This window comes from the organism of the source record quoted next, unplaced genomic scaffold, assembly GCF_019419815.1.
Source record: "Pyrus x bretschneideri cultivar Hongxiangsu unplaced genomic scaffold, Pyrus_bretschneideri_v1 Contig29, whole genome shotgun sequence".
Lineage (NCBI taxonomy): Eukaryota > Viridiplantae > Streptophyta > Magnoliopsida > Rosales > Rosaceae > Pyrus > Pyrus x bretschneideri.
In genome coordinates, this window is record NW_025999601.1 from 4,582,971 (window position 1) to 4,604,563 (window position 21,593).

Below are 21,593 nucleotides of genomic sequence, written 5' to 3' on the forward strand. Positions count from 1 at the left end.
AGTCAAATAAAACTACTATGGGACGTCATCAGGGATATGATCAACCTAAGGTGGATGCCTTGTCAAAACCTCGTTAGGTAGCAAAAACCCAATGGAAAAAATGCTTCTAATTGTAGGGAAAAATAGTACATTAAGATCAAGAAAGTATACTTTAGGATATTCCCCCTAAGTTTGACATAATTCCAAAAAGAACTAGCAATGTTACAACTCAAAAAGTTTACGCATACTAATTACTTGAACAAGATTTTGAAACGTCACCTTCTGTAGTGATTTGGTGAAGAGGTCGGCCATATTGTTCCGTGAATGGATTTGCATGACTTCAATTTTCTGATGCTCTTGTTGTTGATGTGAGAAGAAGAACTTCGGCGCAATGTGCTTGATGTTGTCTCATTTAATGTAACCTTTCTTGAGCTGTTTGATGCATGTTGCGTTGTCTTCATAGATCATCGTCGGAACATCAATAATGGGGTAAAGATCGCAGGAGCTTCGAATACAGCCCACAATTGCTCTTAACCAAAAGTATGGTTAGACAAAGTGGCGACTAAGGTCTGTTTAGTGTAAGGCGAGAATTTCAGCATGGTTAGACAAAGTGGCAACTAAGGTCTGTTTAGTTGACTTCCAAGAGATTGCGGTGCCTCTAACGGTAAAGACATAGCCTGTTTGAGAACATGCCTTGTGCGGATCACATAAGTATCTTGCATTGGCATAACCAACAATGAGAGAATCGACTCGAGATAAGGGGGTGCGGCATCACTCGAGGATCCGTAGGGATAGAACAAGCCCATATCCGTAGTACCTTTAAGGTAGCGGAAGATGTCTTTAACACCAATCCAGTGTCTGCATGTTGGTGCATTACTATATTTTGCCAAAAGATTGACAATGAAGGAGATGTTAGGTTTAATGCATTAAGCTAAGTATAATAAAGCACCTATCGCACTTAGATAAGGAACTTCAGGCTCCAAAATCTCTTCATCATCCTCATTCGGACGGAATGGATCTCGTTTTGCATTTAGCGATCAAATGACCATAAGAGTACTCGAAGACTTCGCTTTATCCTTGTTAAAGCGGCACAACACCTTCTGGGTGTAGTTCGATTGATGTACTAAGATTCCATCCAAATGGTGCTCTATCTTGAGACCAAAGCAGTATCAAGTCTTTCCTAGATCTTTCATCTCAAATTTTGACTTCAGGTGCATGATAGTTCTCTCGAGCTCTTCAGGATTTTCGATGAAATTTATGTCATCGACATATATTGCAATAATCGCAAAACCAGAATGTGACTTCTTAATGAACACATAAGGGCATAGTTTATTGTTCACATATCCCTAACTAGTCAAATACTCACTCAAATGGTTATACCACATTCTTTCGGATTGCTTCAAACGGTAGAGTGAAAGCCTTAGCCAAATTGACAACGTGTTCTAGGATATAGAAATATTTGATCCAGTCAATGTAAGTCCTTTGGGAACTTTCATATAAATTTCTGTATCAATATCCCCATAGAGATACGCAGTTACTACGTCCATCAGCTGCATACTCAATTTTTCGGAAACTACCAAATTGATAAGATAGTGAAAAGTAATCGCATCCACAATGGGTGAATAAGTTTCATCATAGTCAATCACGGGGCGTTGTGAGAAGCCTTGCGCAACAAGACGAGCTTTGTAACGCACAATTTCTATCTTCTCATTACGCTTCTGAACGAAAACCCACTTGTAGCCAACAAGCTTCACATGTGGAGGAGTAGGAGCTACAGGTCCAAACACCTTACATTTCATAAGCGAATCAAGTTCAACTTGGATTGCTTGTTTCCAGTTTGACCAATCGGTTCTACGTCGACATTCATTAATGAAACGGGGTTCAATGTCATCGCTCAACATGATCTTAATAGCTACTGCATATGTTAATACATCATCAACGATCATCTCATTTCTATACCAAACATTATCCAAGTTAGCATAATGGACCGAAATCTCACGATTCTCAGGAGGTGGATTCGTCTCTTCAAGGACACTTCTGTAATCTAGAATTTCCTCATAAGTTGGATAAGATGAGTAGGTGACAGTCGGATTCAAGGTAGGCTTTTCAAGGGCATGTGCCATGGGTTTCCTTTTCCGAAGGTGTGAATCCTTTGAACCAAGAGGTCTGCCACACTTTTGTGTAGGGGTAGATGATTGGCTAGCCGCTATTGTATGTGGATCGACCAAATTGGCATCCCGGGCCTCCAGGAGGGAAGTCTGTTGTACATTTGGTACATCTATCTTTGCAGGCACATTTGCAGCTAGAATATGTGATCTTGTCACTTGCACTAGATTAGAGAAACATCCGGTATGCTCTGAGATATGCTCTGAAAATCTAATATACGCTACACTTCAGTCTCAGATTGAGCTGTGCGGGGATTGAAATAAGACAAAGTAGGAGTCGTCCATGATAATTCACGTCGTTCTTCAGGAGCGTTGACGTTCTTATCTCCCCCTAACGACATGAAGACTGTCTCATAAAAGTGACAATCTGTAAAACGAGTGGTAAATAGATCGTCTGTCAAAGGTTCTAAGTAACGAATAATCGAAGGAGAATCATATCCGACATAGATTCCTATCCTTCACTGAGGCCTCATTTTTGTACGTAAGGGCGGTGAAATCTGCACATAAACCGCCCAACCAAAAATGCGCAGATGCGATATGCTGGGTTCGTATTCGGTAACCAACTGAAAGGCGCTATATAGTTAGGTCGCAAGAGGCCTTAAGCAGACCAACATGGTTGTATGTAATACTGCATGGCCTCAAGCAATGCTCAGGAACTTGGTACGTATGACCAACGATCGAGCAATCATTTGTAAGCACTTAATGAATGCCTTTGCCAAACCGTTCTGGGTGTGAACATGGGGTACTGGATGTTTAACTTCAACCCTAACCGACATACAATAGTCATCAAAAGTTTTAGATGTGAATTCTCCAGCATTATCCAATCGAATAAATTTGATCAGATAATCACGGTGGTCAGCCCCGAACTTGATAACCTGAGCCAACAATTTGGAGAATGCAGCGTTCCTTATGAACAAGAAGCACGCGTGTGACCAACTTGTGGAAGTGTCCATAAAATATGTAAATGGTCCGCATAGAGGGTGAATCAGTCCACAAATATCCTTCTGAATTCTTTGTAGAAAAATAGGAGGATTCAAACAAATCTTGTCATAAGAAGGCTTAATAATAAACTTTCCCATGGAGCAGGTTTGACATGCGATTCCTTGAATCGAACCTAAACTTCGGGTTAGCGAATGCCCGTGTGATGATTTGAGGATACGGCACATCGCTGTTCGTCGAGGATGTCCCAAACAATCATGTCAAAGTGTAATTTCGTGTACGGTCCTAGAGGTAAGGCCGGCCACATAGTGGCTTTCTATAAGGCGTATAGTCGTAGTATACAAACCACTTAGGATATGCTCCATCTTCTCTAGAATACGCATCTGACCATATTTGTAAGAAGTTATGCACATAAATTCAACTCCATTTTCTACATAGGTTTCAGCGTGGTAATTATTATCTCTAATGTCGTTGAAACTCAACAATGCTCTTCCAGAATGTGGAGAATAAAGTACCTCATCAATGGTCAAAATTGTACCATCTGACAACATTATACGTGCTTTACCGTATCCTTCTATCAGGTTAAATGGGCCTGAAAGGGTTGTCAGAGGTGCATTCTTAGGTATAAAGTTAGTGAAACAGATGCGTTCACGCAAAATAGGGTGTGTGGTTGCACTTTTTGCTAGACAACTAACTTTCCCACTAATCATACCTAGAAAGAAAAATTAATTTGAATCAGTCACATACATAAAAGTTCTTAAAAAAAAAATATCCATTCAAAATAATTTAACTATTCAAGGATGGTGATTAATTAAAAACTTAATATCCAAAAATAAATCACCAACAAATAATCCAAACATAAGGGAAAATTGTTCAAAAATTAAACCAAAAAACAAGGGGGGAGGGAGGTTCGGCCATTAAGTGGAATTTGGCCCCATTGTCTAAATTTCAAACTTCTTACAATGAGAATGATATTCAGCTACAACCTTCTGGGGAGCACGGCAAACATGGGACCAATGTTCCTTGAACCACTATGGTAGCACATGTCTGCATTCATGGTTTCAGGTGTTTTACCCTTATTCTTGAAGTTTGGGGCCTTAGGAGCAAGGTTAGGGCACTTCTGGGCTCGGTTTCCTCCCTCAGATGGGCCGTGGCTTTGTTGACCTTGATGGGGTGGCTTTTGGCTTCCCCTACGGGGCCTGTTTTGTATTTTGGGCGTTTGTTTGTGCTTTAATGTGCTTCAGGCACATCAGTCGCCCCAGTAGGTTGAGCTTAATGATTTTTCATCAACAGTTGATTGTTCTTTTCAGCGAGAAGTAAAACATAGATCAAATTCGAAAACTTAGTGAACTTCTGAGCCCTATATTGTTGCTATAGGACAATATTAGTAGTAGAGAAGGTCAAATAAGTATTCTCTAGGAGATGAAGGTCAAATAAGTATTCTCCAGGAGATCATTTTCGTCAAGGTTTTAAGTCTTGGAAGCTCAAATGCTGCCAATCACGTCTTGCTTCAGGCAAGAAGATGTCATTTTGGTGATTAAAGCGATCAGCCAAAGCAACCTAGAGTGCTCGTAGATCCTCATCCTCAAGGTACTTGGTTTGTAGTGTGTCATGAATACGTCTTCGGATGAAGATCATAGCAGTGGCTTTCTCAACTTCGCCAACCGGGTTGTCTGTCTCATCTTCAATGACGGGACGTAAGTTCTTTGCAGTGAGGTAGAGCTTCACATCTTGGACCCACTTGAGGTAGTTTCTTCTAGAGACCTCTAAAGCGGTGAAGTCGAGTTTGTTCAAATTCGACATGTTCCTATCACAAAATAAATGGACAAGATGTGGTTAGTGTAATGAAGAAAAAAAATCAATGCATTCACATAGGAGTAGAACATTCATGTATTGATTTAAATTTACATGAAAAAGCTTCGGGTTTTCAGGGGTGATGTTTTTAAGGAAAACTTCAGGTTTTCAAACAAGACATGTTTTTAGAAACTTTAGGTTTTGAAATAATTATGAACTTCAGGTTCATATGCTCCTACAGACAAACATAAATATATATAGAGAAATATGAAACAAGAAAATATTTAAACAAAACTTTAGGTCTTTTATAATTGAATTAATTATTTGGACTTCGGGTCAATTTAAAGTGTGGGTGAAAAAATTATAAAACTCAAAAGTGCCTAAAAAATAGGCAATTAAAACTCGAGGCCCAAAAAATTTGGACCAAAGCCACGGGTGGGCTGAGTGAACTAGTGTCATGAGGTCCAAGCCTAAAACTAGGCTAGGGTAGGCACATGCTTAACATGTAGACATTCCTAGCATCACAGAAAATGGGCTACAGGTGCAAGCCAAAAGACAGAGGCCTAAACGGGTTTTGATCTGGTGCTTTGCGGACACGAAAACACCATGGCCAAAGAAGGCTGGTGTTGGGCCGGGAAGAGCTTCAAAGCCCAAAGGGCTGGTGCTCACGGAGAATGGCCCAAGCCCAAGTGGGATTGGGATTTGGACCAGACACCCTAGCGCTAGTTGGGTGAACTCGCCGGAAAAGGAGACCGACGCCACCGTTTTAGGCGGTCATGTCATGGTGAAAAAATCACGGTAAAAAAACCGTGGGTTCGACGGCGACCCATAAAGGTATAAATGGAGAGTGAAGACTCTCAACGTTTTTAGAAACTCTAGGAAAACTAACTCGGAATTTCGAAGAAAAACCGATGAGATTTGAAGGAATCTCGATCAAAAACCCATCGGGGGAGGATCTTCAGGTCGTCGGGATGAGGACCTAAGGTTAGGATTAGGCTGCAGGCCCATTTGCGATGGTGGAGATACCATGGAAGGCGTCGGATTTTCTGGGTTTCAAACTAGGAACCCATGGCTCCTGCTTCGTGGTCTCGTGCTCAGCTCAACCACATAGGCTGCAAGCTTGGGGTTAGTGGCTTGTCAACTTGGCGGCTCGCTGGCCGTGACTCACACGGTGGAGGGGTTTAGAACGAAACCCTAATGCATAGTTTAATATTTTTTTTTTCAATTTCGAGATTAATTCAATGCATATTCAAATATAATTTAATGCATGAGTAGATATTTGATGCAATTCATGGCAATATCAAATTCACATAATTCAACAATTATGGATATAATGCATATACAATTTATCTAGAATCTAAAATTCGAAAAACGTAAAGTTGGGTTGACACACCCCGACCGAGATCAGGGCGTGCTGGCCGTCACGCGAAGGTGACGTAGCCATGTGCACAGTGCGGAAGCTAATAGAATAGTAATATAAAAGTACGAATAATTAAAAACTAGCATACAAACGATAAAAGTAATTAGTGCTAGCGTAAGTGAGACACAAATTCAGAGCAAAAAGCCTAAAGCAGTCCAACTAAAATAGCGTTACAACAGTGCACCCGAAGGTGAACATACGCTGGTAGTCGTCTGTCAGAAATGCCGGGAAAGCCCTCTGGGGAGCCACCAACTTGCTAGCTAGCTAGAACCTGGAGGGGCGCAAAACAAAAGCGTGAGTGGGCAAAAATAAAGCTTCTCAAAACCATTTAGCAAAATAAGTTCTAACCCCTCGCCGTAAAACCTGTATACATCCCAGAAAATAAACATATGTACGTATACATAGATATGCCAAACATGCTCAAGAATATGCCATACCAAATCTCACGAATAAATGCAAGTGCTCAGGTATAAATCATATCAATAATATAAAATCTGGCAGCCGGAGTCACCTAACGTGACCTGTACGGCTGAATCTAGAGCTCAAATCTCAATCACAGTAACTAAACCTGCCCACGAGTCGGAACCACCTATAGTGGTCTGTACGACAGGCCTGGGTGTAATACATATAAACGCTCTAGTGCTACGATCACGTGAAGGCTGTGCGAATAATCGCGGGTCACCTACGAGTCGGAACCACCTAAAGTGGTCTGTACGACAAGACTGTGCACCTAACTTGGATCCAAGCTGAGCGTATGGTGTGGGAGGTGAACAACACGTGAAGGACTGTGCCCTACTCTGGGCGGGAGCACTAACACCGGGGGTGCAGGTTATGAGCTCTCTAAGCATCTCTAATCCCTATTTAATGCAATATTAAATAACTCTTACCTGGCACTTACCTGTGCAACCACCGCACCCATATATATATGAACATATAACTGAATATGTATAAATAAACGTATATGCAACTAATCATGCATACTAACCAACAATATAAAAGGAATGGCATATAACTAATAAACATTATATAAATTTCTGGGAATTATAGGTATATAGGTATATACGGAAAACCAAAAGCCCACTCACTGGTATGTGGAAGGGTCGTAGCCCCCCTGTCTCCAGTGACCACGCTCGTCCTCGGGATATGTCTCACCTATATGCGAAAATACTATAAAAACATTAATTTTAAAGCACATAACCTTCCTTTCGTAATAACTTCTCATACACTGCTCAAAATGGACAATTGACTATACCAACGTGCTCTACACAACCTCAGGATCACACCCAAATTTTTAGAAAAATTTTCCACCGCCGCACACGCCCCCACGCGCAGGCCAAGGCACGGCCACACGCGCCGGCCACGCGCAGGCACGTGCCTGGCACGCTGACGGCGTCAACTGACGCCGTTAGGAATATTCCGTTAGTTCTAATGGATTCCGTTAACGGCGTTAGGAATATTCCGTCAGACTTGACGGAATATTCCGTCTCCTTCCCCGGCGAGACTCCGGCGACATCGCCGGCGCCGGAAAACTGGAAAAACTTTAAACCTTAATATCTCGGTCATTTTTCGTCCAAATTTCACGATTTTTGCACCAAAATGACACTTAGGACTAGGAGAACAACGATATACTACTTTTAAGGGTTGAAAACCACTAGATTTTACCTGTCACCAAACTCCAAGTCCGGCCAACTTCGAACACGGCGATCCCGACGTCCAAATTCACCAAACGAACCACTCCGAGACTCCTTGGGACCTCACCAAGCTACCCACGAGCTCCATTTTCCTTAAAATGTAAGAATTTACGATTGCATGAATAGTACCCCAATTCGGCCATTGTGAAATCGACGTGAAAACGTTAGAGTTCTCACCTGAAAATGGTACAACTGGACTCCCACGAGCCTCACAAGTCTGAATGTGCACTTGGTTTCTTCGATCTGTGGGAGTTTGAATGGTTTTGGTGTATGTCCGTACGTTTATGGTGAATGGGAAGTGAGAGAGAGACACGGGACAGAGACAAGGAAAGGGACAGAGGGATAGGGAGAGTGAGGGTGTGAGTGTGTGGCCCTACACATGCCAACACAACACAAAACAACCAACACCACGAAAAGAAAACGCACTAGGGGCAATATTGTCATTTCACACGTACGTAAGAATGTTTCCAGGATGGGCTGTCACATGGGTCATGCATTATGGTGAATGTTCGTGCTATTAGAGCTGCAAAAATATCGAGATAAAAACTGTTGTTTTGAAAAAACCTGATTGCGTGATGATATTGATGAATTGGTTTGATGCAGAAAATTTCCACGTCAAATTCCTAAGCACAGCAGTAGGAGTGTGTTGATAGCGTGTTGTGGCCTATATTTAACTAACGGAGAGAAAGAGCGGGTGACACAGAGAGAGAATAGAGAGAGATGTGTTTATAGGGTTGTGTATAGGATGTGTTATTCCCCTACGTAGTGCCTTTATTTATAGTAATAAGAAAGAAAAGAAATCCTTCTCATCCAAGGAATACAAGTCCTAATAGGAAAGAATAGCTAGAATCAAATCTAATCTAGGATTTACACAATCACACTTAAATAAGAAATTTATAACAAACATACTATGTTTATTATTACGCTTCCCTCATGTGGCAAATATGGATTTGGCATTGCATAATGATAAACAAATAAATGGAAAATCGGAATTAGGAAGTGAATGTCCATACTATCTTTATTATTACTCTTTGATGACATTCTTTAATTTCTTTGACTTGGTTACTCATGGATACTTCTCAAAATCTAGAATCGTCTCCAAAATTATAATCCTAAATTGTGAGCCCTTACTATCACTGATCCACATGCTAAGTCATCGTCTTCAAATATTGCGCACTTCATTATGATTCTGCTGCAAATGTTATTGATCCACTTGCTAAGTCTTCATCTTCCAATATTGCGTCATTTCATCGTGATTCTGCTTTAAATGTCAATCAAATAGCAGTTCAAACCATCTATAGCATGGTTTCAACATCGTTAATTATCTCCCAAGTCTGTTCATTTTTGTTCCTCGAAAGTATTGAGTGCTTTGCCTTGTCCAGAATATTTTCTGCGTGATAGTCGTGTTAGTCTTTCTGACAAGATCAATCCTGAGCATGCTGCGTGATTTGATCGTAGCATGCTGCGTGAATTGATTACGATCAAAGTGTGTTGATATGGCTCAATTTGACAATTTTCAATTAGGATATAAGATTGATTTCGCTTGAACAATTTGCGTTACAATGGTACCTTAGTAAGTAATAGAAAATACTAAAACCTATGCCTGCGCGTGTGGCGGGTAGTAAAGTGGATTTTTCAGATTGCTTATGAATAATTAAAACTGACATACAATGTTAAAGCGCACATATGCGAAGAGAGTGCACTTTTCAAATTGCCCATATCCTATTTTTTTATTAAGTTGACCACAGTAAACTTTTCCATCACAAATCTCAGCATGCATGTATGAATGATGGTGAAATAATGTGATATTTTCATCATATTGTAAATAGAATATGAACATTGATTCTGCCAAATCGTAAATTGAGAATTTTTTTTGCGTCAATGCAGAAATGAAATTATAAGAGTTAAAAAGTGTCAAAATTAGTATCCAATAATGGCTGACACCCCTTTTTTTAATTTAATATAGAAAAAGGATATGTTACTGTAAATTATTTTTCATTTGCAGAATTATTAGGATTTGGAGGTGAATACATAGCGTAGACTATCAACTTGTTTAGATTCACACCTTTACCAAAAACACGTAACTCATTCTTGTTTTCTTTATTTGTGTGCATTTGATGCACCGGGTACTGAAGCAGTGTGAAAAAATGTCAGTTTTGTTCCTCGAAGTTGTTCTTGTTTTCGATCTCTAACCAATCTTCTTAAATTTTTTTTTTTATCAAAACTTCTAGAATATCTTATTATGTTTGATCAATCTCTTTCACCATTTTATTTGTTCTGAATCACAAATTAAATATAATGTCAATAATAATATTCATTTTGGGTTAGTTTGTAGGTCAAAGTACCAATATTGTTAAAAGTCTTAAAGTATTGCTAACTTCCTTACATTTAGCTTGATCACATCACAACTATCACGACTAATAGTTCATATTAAAGTATAGTGTTTGTGCAGCGCAAAAAGCAGCAGCAAAATTCTGATCCAGTATGTGTACAATAAATACATAATTTACGTTAGAATGCTTGTAAGTTAGAATGATATTTGCAAATGTAGGCACAGGTGAACAAAACAAATCAAATCTTGCAGGGACAACCCTAGGTGGAGCAAATCCTTGGTAGGCAACCCCTTCCCTTCCTCACTCTCTCTTCGCAATTCTCATTTCTCACCCACGTCTATGTCTCTATGACCCTTCCCCTCAACCCTACCCTTTTGAGCAATTATACTCCTCCCTCAATTTGTCCGCGTAACCCTTTCCATCATAACCATATCCGCCGCTTGAGCATCACCACATAACCCTCTCTCTTTCTCTCTCTAGAATCCCTACGCATACCCCCTCTTTCTGCATCCTCTCCCGTCAACCTTCTCAGAACCATCCCTCAATCTAAATGACACCCACTGCAAACCCTCGCAAGCGTACAATTATAAAACAAACCCCAATCTTTGAGTCCGATCCGTTAGACATGGGTTGAAAATAGGCTAAAATTTTTTTTGGGTGAATTGTAATTAGGGTTTCAAAAAAAAAAAAGAGAAATGGAAAGCGTACAATTATAAAACAAACCCCAATCTTTGAGTCCGATCCGTTAGACATGGGTTGAAAATAGGCTAAAATTTTTTTTGGGTGAATTGTAATTAGGGTTTCAAAAAAAAAAAAAAGAGAAATGGAGAGGAGAGAAGCTTCTAGAGAGAGGGAGAGAGAGCAGCTAACGTCGCCGCTAGAGTTAGAACGAAGAAATGATGGGAAGGGTTGAACCAAGGTAGCCTCAAAACAAATAAATTGAGATGACAAATAATTTTGTAAATAAACAACCCAAATTTGGTCCATACCTTTTATTCCCCAACCCATCGAACCCAAACACAGCAGCACAGAACCGTGCATTTTTGCGAAGAATGGCGGAGTTGTAAATAAATCAAAATCAGTCCCTTAATGAACAATGCCAGTTCTTCCTCAACTTTAGACTATAGTAATTGCATTTAAGTTTGCTCCAATATCCCACCTATATAATTTTTCACATAAGAATCAGATTGTAGATGAGGATTCATGTTAGTATTACAGGCAAGATGCCCCATTTTACAAGCACCACAATTTGTACATCTCAACCCTTTAGATGGCTAGTTGGGAGTAGCAGTTTGACATTCTTCCAAAGCGTACAAATCTTCGGTTAATACTAGCATTGTACCGTACTCATACATTCTTCCAAGATTATAAAGATGCTTGAACAAATGATTGATACATGCTTCAAATGCACACTAAAAACATTCCAGACGATCAAGCATGCATGTTGCATTTTGAACTGATGCATGGAAGCAGTATGATCCCTCTCACAATTTAGGCAAGAAATAAATTGGCACAAATGTGTGTTGATTCTTTGAGTTGAGAACTACAAAAACGTAATCCGACTAATATCAATAAGAATACAGCTATTCCCGGTACAGTTACTAGGCTGTGTTCGTGCACACATCAGAACTTCCATGGCAAACCACATATCAGTGTACCAATACCCAACGAGGAAAGGAAACACAGTCTTACTCACAATGTTTTTAAGACCATGAGGAAAATCTTACTAGATCAAGGAAGAAAAAGCATTCCAGCATCAATGTTATCAATGTAAACCTCTCTAAAATAATAATTTTTCTTAGTCCCAACATTATTCATCTATAGAGGTTTTACTGTACTATGATAATACAGATTTGGAAAATGAGGTTTACATATGTTATAATCACATGCTATTACAATAGGATTAAGTACAGACAAAAACTAATTAAAGGAACTAATTTTGTGGTTGAAAGAATAGACCATGATAGCAGCTGGAATGAAAGTGAAACCTTAAGAATCAGAACGAGGTGAGCTGAACGTGAAGGTGAAACTGGTGGTATAAAAGGCCGATAGATGCATCGGCAACAATCCAATGCTTATGCTTATTTAAACCCCCCCAATGGTTACAAACGGGCCTGATGACACTGTTTGCTTGAAATTAAATTAATTATCATTAAATAAGGAAAGGGAAGAGAAACATACATACTTGGTCACAGATATTTCAATGGTTGTGCTCGTCGTTGGCCATCAACTTGGAGATTCTCTTCGCGTATCAGATCTAGAACTCGTGACAAACCACAGTTCTAAATAATATGCAGTATCAGTTAACGGTAAAGATCCATTCAACTTGTATCACAGAAATTATAAACACATTCAGGTTTGTTATGCAGCATCAACCATTGGTAAACACACGTTCACTTTGTTTCCACCTTATAAATTATCATAGTAAATACAATCCTTCAGGACTCATTGCAACAAAAGATCAGAAACCATTATCAGTTAAACGTTGAAATCTAAAAGTTGAGCACTTTTCAAACACATCACTAAAACATGCTAAAACGAAAGATTGCAAAACTAAATCAGCCTAGTCATTTAGTGCATTCAAACAACTTATTACCAATTCTGGCTCCAAAACCTGACTTGCATTCTGTCCATGTAAGCATTGGAAACAAGGTAAGTATCATAATGATAATGCAACGAATAGAACCTTTTATCTGACAACGTGCGGCCAAAAAGCTATGAATTCCTAAACTACAAAACATCTTAACAGTGGTCTTGCAGCCAAAAGATTGTGAAGCATCTGTCAAGGCCCCTCAAGCTATCTTCTCATTGAGGGCCTTTTGCGCCCAAAAGCTTGAGATGCCATTAGGGCCATCTTAAGTGGCTCTGACGGAGCAAAACCCTGGGCCTCCATCAGACCGCGTACCCTATGAGCATCCTGCACAAACCCACCAGCTATAAGCCCATTTATGATCCTCTCAAACTCCTCTGAACCCAATTGATCCTTCTTAGCCTCCAATACTCCCAAAGCTTGGAGTGCCTTTTTCTCGACTCCAGCCTTAGCGTACATATCAAAAAGGCCTATATGAACTTTTAGTGGAGGAGCCTCACCCTGCTCGGCAATCTTTCCCAATAGTTGTTCAGCCTCACCAACTAGCTGCAATTTACCCAACCAATCTATAAGAACAGAGTAAGTGGCAACTCCAGGCTCAAATCCATCCTTTTCAAGCTGTGTTAACAGATTCAGCGCTTTATCCAGTAAATTCTTTTTTTCATAAGCTGCAAGCATGCTTGCAGTGCATCTGTCATCAGGCCTGTGCCCAACTTTCATCATGTAATCGAAGTTGCTCCTTGCCTGATCAGGGTCGCCAGCTTTCCCATATGCCTCTACAAGCAGTGTACAAGACTCCAATGTCGGCTGGGACCCTGCAAACTGCATAATATTGGCAATTCGTCCCGCTCCACCAATATCACCCTGTTGTGCAAATGACCGAAGCAATGTCATGAAGATTTCTTTTGTGGGTTTGATGTCTCTTGCTTCCATCTCTCTCATCAATGACTCTCCAAATTTCGGTTGGCCAGCATTTACATATGCCATGATCATCAGATTGTAGACCTTGACATCTGGTTTGAAGCCCTGGCTCCTTAGGCTTTCAAATGCTTGTTTGGCACCGTCAAGATTGCCTACCTTGCTGTACATGTGAACCAAACTAGTGGTAGTTAAAATATCAGGCACGATACCATTTTCATTCATCTTCTTCAAAATTCTCTCAGCATCTTCTAGATGGTTCTCTTTTGCATGGGCATCGATAAGAATTGAATAGTCACGAATGTTTGTCTGGAAGGATTTCTCATCCAGTACAAGTTCTGCGACCTACAAAACAAACTTTTCAGCATCGTTTGCTTCGGGATAACCAATATGAAATTAATGAACCCACTATCAGAAGGTGCATTTCCTTATACTAACCCGCTAAAACAAATAATTTATCTTATCAGCCACATATATGTATAAACCTCAACTCACCCACCATATCCCTACAACTTTTTCATCAAAATAGTGGTGTGTACCTTGAAGTACAAGGCAGTGTTCTGCTCTTTCAATCTATCGAGCAAATTGAGCCAATCAACCCTACTAGGTTGAAGCAGCTCTATCCATTCAGCCAAAAGCGGAGACTGGTCATCCGCCACATTCGTTTGAATAATTTTCTCAGTTACCAATTTGCATTTCCCGGATATGGATTTCGGTTCCTGAGGCCAAGTGATCTCTTCAGCCTCATGGATTCTATCAGCCACATCTACCCACTTGGGGTCAGACAGATCAAGACCATATATATTGTACTTGATCTTCCCTCGCCTCTTCGGAAGTGAAACAACCTTAGACTTCACCTCTTCCCCTGTGGCTTCACCTTGCATTCCCTCTGCTTCCTCCCCTGCTTCCTCCGCCTTCTTGTCCCCCTCTCGAAGCCGCTCCAAGCTCTGATAAAACTCAGTTTCCTCCATCTTCTCTTGTGCCCACTTGAACCTCAGCTCCCTAAGCATATCCCCTCGAATTCCGACTTCACCGGCAAATCTGCACATCTCCTTCACCTCCTCTTCCTGTAAAAAACCCTTCATCTTCTCCTTTTTCGCCTCCCTCCTCATGTCCTCCAACACCATATTGCTCACCTCCCACACCGTCCTCCACAAATCCTCACTAAAATAATCGGTGTACTGCGACGAACCGAGCATCTGCTCAATGCCGCCCTTCTCCATCTCCGCCACAACTCTCTCCACAATAATCAACAGCATGCCGTCGACGGTTGCCTTATCGGATCCCAGGTACGATTCGGAGAGCTTCTGTCGCATGATCCACACGAACCGGGACAGGAAATCGCGAACGGCTCCGTCTTCCTCCTGCTCGGAATCCTCGGAATCAACAGCTTGTGCTTGAGCTTGAGCAGAGTGAATGTACCGGTGAAATGGGGAAATGGGTTTTGGGAAATTAGGGTTCTTGAGTGGTTTAGAGCCGCCATAGCCGGGTAGACGAAAGTAATGAGGTACTGGGTCTGCTGCTATGGTTGTGAAAGCATGCAGCGATGGCAACGTTCCACTGACTTTTGAAGCATTGTTTACTGCTTGCCTGGAAATCAAGTGCCGCAAATTCATTTCTCGGAGGAGGGAGAGAGAGAAGAGAACGGTTTGATGTTCGAATGAAGAGAGGGATGCTGCCGAGAGACGGAGATTTGCAGGGTTTTTCAATTTTTTTATTTCGTAGGGTTTTAGGCTTATGTATTGATTTGTTAGTTAGTACGGTCTGTATTTCTTATTTGAAAAGTCCTAACTTCGACTCGTTCGTTATAAGGTTTAGTTAATTTCTCATTTCTTAATATAATAATATTATTTGTTCAAAAATTATTATTTTTTAATCGAGTTATTTCATACTATTTATTTCCACAGCAGCAGAGGCTTTTCAATTACAAAATTAAAGGTCGTCTAAAAATTTTATACGTCGTCAACTGTAATGACATATTTTTGTCAAAATGAAAAGAAATATTAATACTTAAGTAATAAATTAATAATGAACTTTTATAAAACCTTTTTTATTTTTTTTATTTTGTTTTCGAAAGGTTTAAGACTCCGCAGTCTCTTATTTCATTTCATCACTATCTTCTCCGTCGGCCACTGACGATTTCTATCAAATTTCGATCCGTTCAATTCGCCGTCCACCACCTGAAGGCCCGATTCTTCACTCTCTCTTCCGTCGTCTTCCGTTCTCGAGCCACCATTGCATTGCTTTGTCGCAGTTTTGCAGGTAAGGTTTCGATTTCTCCGAATTTTCCATATTTCCGTGGTTTAAATTTGGAGAAAAACATGAAATATTACTGAAATCTTGCGATGATGAGCACTTACTGGAGATTTGATGGGTGTGGTATAGAAAATTGTAGTCTAATTTTCTGGGTTTTTGTTATTGTATAAATTAATGATGATAATTTGTTGTTCTCCAGTGAATTTTGAAATTTTTGTTAGTATAGTTGTACTTTCTCTTTGCATAGGAAAACCTCATTTGCGATTCGAATTAGGGTAAGAAAAGTAAGAATCCACTATTTCAATCCATGATTATTTCTGGATGAATGTTTCATATGAACCAAGTATTTTTCAAAATTCGATTGTTAAGATGGATTGCAGCTTTTCGATTCGTTTATAGCTACCAAATCAATTGAATTTTTTTGCTGACCCATGGATATCATTGAGCTCCTATGCTATCGGTTCAATAACTCGTTATCAAAGGAATTGAATTAACTTGAATTGAATTCTGGAGGTATGCCGAGAAATACGATGTAGAACTAAGAACCGTTTTAGTTCACGTGTGAGCTAGTTGGACGGTACAGTTTAGGGCTAACTGTGGTTTGACCTGATTATGAGTTTGAGTATATGTTCGATGTGAGATGCTCAGGGGTCAGTGGTAAGCTGTTGTTCATTAGGGTTTAAAAGAGATGAAGACGGTGGTAGGGATGGTGGTTTCCAATAAGATGCAGAAGTCGGTGGTGGTGGCAGTGGACAGGCTGTTCCATCACAAGCTCTACAACCGATACGTGAAGAGGACCTCCAAGTTCATGGCCCATGACGAGCAGAATCATTGCAACATCGGTGACCGAGTATCTCTCTCTCTCTCTCTCTCTCTCTAGTTATTTAGTTATTATTAATTTAAATTTAAGCAAACTATTTAATCAGGTTCGATTGGATCCATCGAGGCCTCTGAGCAAGCGCAAGCATTGGGTTGTGGCTGAAATCCTCACGAAAGCACGCATCTACCAGCCTCCTGTACCATCAGATGCACCTCCAGCTTCAACACAGACTACGTCTTAAGGTTTCACTTTCATTCCAGCTGCTATTGTGTTGCACCTTTTCAACAACAAAATTAGTTAGTTTTTAGTGCCTGAGATTATAACAAGTCAACACTAATTTAAATCCTGGTAATTAAGGCAACAAAATAATGTTTCTCGTGTAAATCTAAGAAAGGATGTCATTCTTTTAGAAGTTGAAATTGAATTCTCCATTGGCGTTCACCTTTTGTGCAATTTTGTTGTATTAATTTCGTTCACGTTCTTTTAATTTGCAACTACGAGACTCCCAAATGTGAGTTGTCAAGTCCCAAAGCATATGCGACACAAAATATGATCCTTTCCAACATTTAGAATTGTAATCTCTTTCATTGTTTCTGGCAGGTGAAGCTTTTTGTTGGGACTCTGAGACGTTGACAAGACAGTAGATTTAGCCAAAAAAAAGTTCCCGTTCTTTCTCGAGTATTTTGTTTGTATGGGTGAATGTTTTCCTCTTATAATCCAGAAACTAAGATAGGAGGGGTTTATACCTCCAATCCTGTACTGAATTATCAAACCAGATACTCTGGATAAATCCCAGAATTGCATCCGTGTTCTTTAAGAAGTCCATTTTGTTCAAGCTTTGTTTTAGCGACGAAGTTATTGGTACATATATGTATACATGCATATGTATGTCTATTCCATTTTAGGAAGAGGCGTCGTGCCATTCGCAGTTCTATGCATTTTGGAGTTCCTTGTCCATAGTGAAACCCATTACGTGAAAAGTATCTCTGCTGCAATCGGAAACTTGTACATTTTATGCCACACGGGTTAGAATTGGGGTTTCCGTACGAGGTCTTGAGAAAGGATATGGTTGGAGTCCAAAAGGTGCCCCCAAACGAGACAGCTTGAGCATGCTGCCCTTGTCAAAAGATTTCAAATAACAGACCCTTTTTACAGTGTTGAAAAGTTGAAGTTCAGCTTAAAGTGATTGGAAAATAGTTCACAAACCTTTGACAGTTACATATTACTGTGTGATGGCAATTCTATATCAATGTAGTGATACTCTTCTAACGCACGAAAAATGTCGTTTCACTCCCACTTACGTAACGAAAAGTCTGACGGGACGATTGGAGTATAATTTGTGAAATCTCATCAACGCCGGTATTCATCTCCGCAGTCCCCAATCACTTTAAGGAGATTCTTCCCTTTCTTTGTGACTTCTTTTATGCTGTTTACATCTTCCTCATCGAGAGCAAGTGAGAACACAGCATTGCAGTCTTGGATGTGTTCCGACAACCCGAGTCTAACACCTACCATTGATCCTGCAACTGCTTGCTGCAATTTTTTACAAGCCAGACATACTCAAATCATGACTTACCGCAACTGATGTAAAAGAATTCCGAGGTTAAACAGAATCCAAAAACTTCAGATTAGTTGAACTTTACCTGATCTAGAACGTATTTCACCGCAACATTAGCAATGGAGACTCCGTGTTTAGTAGCAATGCCTTTGAGTGTCTGAAGAAGAGCTTGGAAAAGACTCCAACCTCCCCAGGCATCAACCATCTGCCTCACGTTACAAATCGAGTAAGAACGGATCAAAACAGATAAAATGCACACAAAATATGAGTGCTAAACACCAACTAATTAAGCTTATTCCCCTTTTTATGACAACACCCACAATCCTTTGCTTGATTTTGTATCTAAAGCTGACTTACCAACATCCTGGGGCACATCTTAATAACCATATTAATGAATTAAAGTGTTAGCGTCAATAAGTTCAAGACTCCATACTCGTTTGTACTTTTGGAGGGAGGGAGTGTTTAATGGAGGCCCGGCAAAAGGAATGTTCAAGTTGGTATCGAGGAATTTTTCAGATAATAGACCGCCCATTACTGTCCCATACCTGCAACAGAAAGTGCTATGTTAACACCTGAAAAGGCTACAGCAGCTATACAACGTATCGCAAAAAACAAAATTGTTTGAGAGAGAGGGAGAGAGAGAGAGACGTTATAAGTTTGACTCCTGTGAGCTGACAAAGCTCTGCCATTTTCTGTTGAGGACGCATATCAACAATGGAATGCTGGACCTGATTACATTGTATGAATGTGATTATAAAGCACAAGGAGGTGCAAAGCATATTACCATGAGAAAAATCAAATAATATACTACACGAAGCATATACCTGATTGCTTACAACAGGAATCTCATTTTCTAGGATTATCTGTAGCCTCTCTGTATCGAAATTTGTCAAGGCGACTGTCTTAATTTTACCTGCAAACCAGTATCTCAAGTAATGCAATGAAACCTTGAAATGATAGTCGATGTTTAATTCAATTTACAACGTCGGTAATACACTAACCTTCTTCTTTCAAATCTGTAAGGTGTTTTAGTGCATCAAGGTAACCAGTATTTGCATAATCCCACCTATCGCAAGTAGAAAGAGAAATTCACCCTCACGAGTCATTCACTTAATACCACTTGGATTCCGACGGAGCATGTTATACAAATACAAATTCGAACAACACATGATGAAAAGGTTGCCATGTCTTGCATTGAGAAAAGAAATTCATACCAATGAAACTGAAGCATGTCCAAGGAAGCCACGTCCATTCTCTTTCGTGAAACATTAATACTGTCCCTTACAAAACTACTTGTCATCTTAACAGGCGGTGGCACCCATTTCGTAAGACTGCATCACAATTAGTGGGGAAAACAAAACTTTAAGACTTTCCATTCGCACTGACTTAAATATAGAGAGTTAATCAGTTTCTGCATGAAAAGGATTGCTCTATGCAACCATATGTCAAGGGCTTCAAAACAATAGCTGGCCAGTAATCCTTATAATCTACAACCTATCAAGTGGAAGAAACTCACCCTCTGACCTTTTCCAAGTAATCTGGTGGACGCTCCTGACGAACTCGATTGATAAAGATGCCATATAGATCTTCAGCCGGTCCATCTACAAAATCCCAAACTATATGAATCACTACCAACCCTAAGAGCAAATTCACAAATAAGAAACAGAGAAAAAAAAAGGATTAACTGCCTGGGATCTATTCACAACGATAAACAGTTCAACCACTACTAACAACTATCCAATAAATACACAAAAATGGTATATAACTGTGTAGTTTAGGGTCGAGCTCACTAGAAAGAGTTAACAGCGAGAACCTCACTAGCAATTGGATCACAATCACACAAATATTTTCAGTGAAAATAATATATATGACTCTTAAATGTGACACACTCGGATGAGAAATGATAACCAATGCGCATATATACAAGCACAGCACGCAAGCAATGAGCTATTGATAATTGAGTACAATACATATATCTGCCATATCAAAAGTGGTGAGTCCAGCATCAGCATATTTAAGCATAGCATCAACTGCACTGTCTCTATCAATTTGACCCCAGCCACCGCTCGTCTGCCACATCCCATTAACAACCCGACATATGTCTAGCGAATCCTTGCCATTCTTAACCACAGCCTGTCGGTTATCTTCAGTTAGCACACCCTGGATTGGCCTCCAGCTGAGTTTCTGAATTCTTTTGGTTGTTCTTCCTTTCTTGATCGAGCTAAACGTAAATTTGCTTAGAGCATTATGGTGCAACAACTCTGCCATTGCAAATAGGACAGCCTAAATACGCAAATAAATCGAAACAAACCCGGTTTCTCTTCTTCTACATCAATTTCACACACAGCAAAGATTATCTTATCAGTAGCCCTCCAGCTTCTCCTGCACCATTGATTTTACTTTTATTTATTTTTTAAAATATTGGGTTTTTGCAAGGTGTTGCAGTTTTACACATAAGCCCCTATCTTGTTGCATATTTTCACATATTTAGACCAAGATACAACAAATTCACATATTATCTAAGGGTACTATTGTAAATGAATGCTACTGTATTTCCAGGTCAACCAATACATAGTTTCCACGTAAGCACATCCCTTAGTGTAAATTGGGGTTTTGACTTTATTTGACTTACAGTGGTCTGCCATGTCGAAGGTGGAGAGGCCAGCGTCTGCGTAGCGGAGCATGGCCTCGACGGCGTCGTCTCGGTCGATTCTGCCCCAGCCACCACTCGTCTGCCACATTCCGTTCAGTACTCGGCATATGTCCAGAGAATCGTTCCCGTTCTTAACCGTGACTCGGTGGGTCTCGCCGCTGACCTGAGTTGCCTCGCCGCACCTGACCGAGTTGGCTCGGCGCCTGGGTGGCTCTCGCCGAGTTGAAATCTGGGTGTTTGTGGATTTGAACGGCGTCGGGTTAGCTAGGGCGCTGTGTAAATGTAAAGTTGCCATTTTAGTGTAACAGCAGCGGAGGAAGCGAAGCAATTGGGGGAATTGAAGAGGATAAGGCGTACGACGCCATCGTTGTATGTGCGGTGTGCCTATTTTGAAACGCTAGATTGACGTATATACCCCTGTCATACGCTGTCAATCTGTGTGCTTTTAATCATATGGCAGGTTTGAGATGTTGTGTT

General features: G+C 40.3%; 3 protein-coding genes across 5 annotated transcripts; 1 reads left to right on the forward strand and 2 right to left on the reverse strand.

Annotated features, from left to right (window-relative positions):
* Nucleotides 1-12,866: 12,866 nt before the first annotated feature.
* Nucleotides 12,867-16,091, reverse strand: LOC103930992 (pentatricopeptide repeat-containing protein At5g39710-like). The gene is made up of 2 exons (XM_009340398.3): nucleotides 14,369-16,091; nucleotides 12,867-14,174 (listed from the first exon to the last, which is right to left on the reverse strand). The coding sequence occupies exons 1-2, from the start codon at nucleotides 15,443-15,445 to the stop codon at nucleotides 13,119-13,121; spliced, it is 2,133 nt and encodes a 710-aa protein (XP_009338673.1). The 5' UTR covers nucleotides 15,446-16,091; the 3' UTR covers nucleotides 12,867-13,118.
* A 682-nt stretch (nucleotides 16,092-16,773) lies between these two features.
* LOC103930993 (30S ribosomal protein S17) lies at nucleotides 16,774-17,146 on the forward strand. Its single transcript, XM_048588843.1, has 2 exons — nucleotides 16,774-16,935; nucleotides 17,012-17,146. Exons 1-2 carry the CDS (start codon nucleotides 16,774-16,776, stop codon nucleotides 17,144-17,146), a joined length of 297 nt encoding a protein of 98 aa, XP_048444800.1.
* Nucleotides 17,147-18,018: 872 nt separating this feature from the next.
* LOC103930995 (flagellar radial spoke protein 5) lies at nucleotides 18,019-21,521 on the reverse strand. Of its 3 annotated transcripts, XM_048588829.1 has the most exons (10): nucleotides 21,096-21,238; nucleotides 20,434-20,724; nucleotides 19,980-20,064; nucleotides 19,678-19,794; nucleotides 19,465-19,529; nucleotides 19,288-19,376; nucleotides 19,112-19,191; nucleotides 18,897-19,008; nucleotides 18,549-18,668; nucleotides 18,019-18,438 (listed from the first exon to the last, which is right to left on the reverse strand). In XM_048588829.1, the coding sequence occupies exons 2-10, from the start codon at nucleotides 20,540-20,542 to the stop codon at nucleotides 18,256-18,258; spliced, it is 960 nt and encodes a 319-aa protein (XP_048444786.1). In that variant the 5' UTR covers nucleotides 20,543-20,724; nucleotides 21,096-21,238; the 3' UTR covers nucleotides 18,019-18,255. The 3 variants fall into 3 exon arrangements, with proteins under 3 accessions (XP_048444786.1, XP_018498961.1, XP_009338678.1); XM_018643445.2 differs by lacking the exon at nucleotides 20,434-20,724 and having other exon boundaries at nucleotides 21,096-21,521; XM_009340403.3 differs by lacking the exon at nucleotides 21,096-21,238 and having other exon boundaries at nucleotides 20,434-21,016.
* Between the last annotated feature and the right edge of the window lie 72 nt (nucleotides 21,522-21,593).

Excerpts from the sequence above, each read along its gene's own strand:
- LOC103930993 (XM_048588843.1), top strand. The coding sequence starts at position 16,774 with ATGAAGACGGTGGTAGGGATGGTGGTTTCCAATAAGATGCAGAAGTCG. Across the intron at positions 16,936-17,011 it reads ATTGCAACATCGGTGACCGA|GTTCGATTGGATCCATCGAG; the intron begins GTATCTCTCTCT and ends CTATTTAATCAG.
- LOC103930995 (XM_018643445.2), bottom strand. The coding sequence starts at position 21,411 with ATGGCAACTTTACATTTACACAGCGCCCTAGCTAACCCGACGCCGTTC. Across the intron at positions 20,065-21,095 it reads CTTCGACATGGCAGACCACT|ATGGACCGGCTGAAGATCTA; the intron begins GTAAGTCAAATA and ends GGGATTTTGTAG. Across the intron at positions 19,377-19,464 it reads TACAGATTTGAAAGAAGAAG|GTAAAATTAAGACAGTCGCC; the intron begins GTTAGTGTATTA and ends ACTGGTTTGCAG.
- LOC103930992 (XM_009340398.3), bottom strand. The coding sequence starts at position 15,445 with ATGAATTTGCGGCACTTGATTTCCAGGCAAGCAGTAAACAATGCTTCA. Across the intron at positions 14,175-14,368 it reads ACACTGCCTTGTACTTCAAG|GTCGCAGAACTTGTACTGGA; the intron begins GTACACACCACT and ends TTTGTTTTGTAG.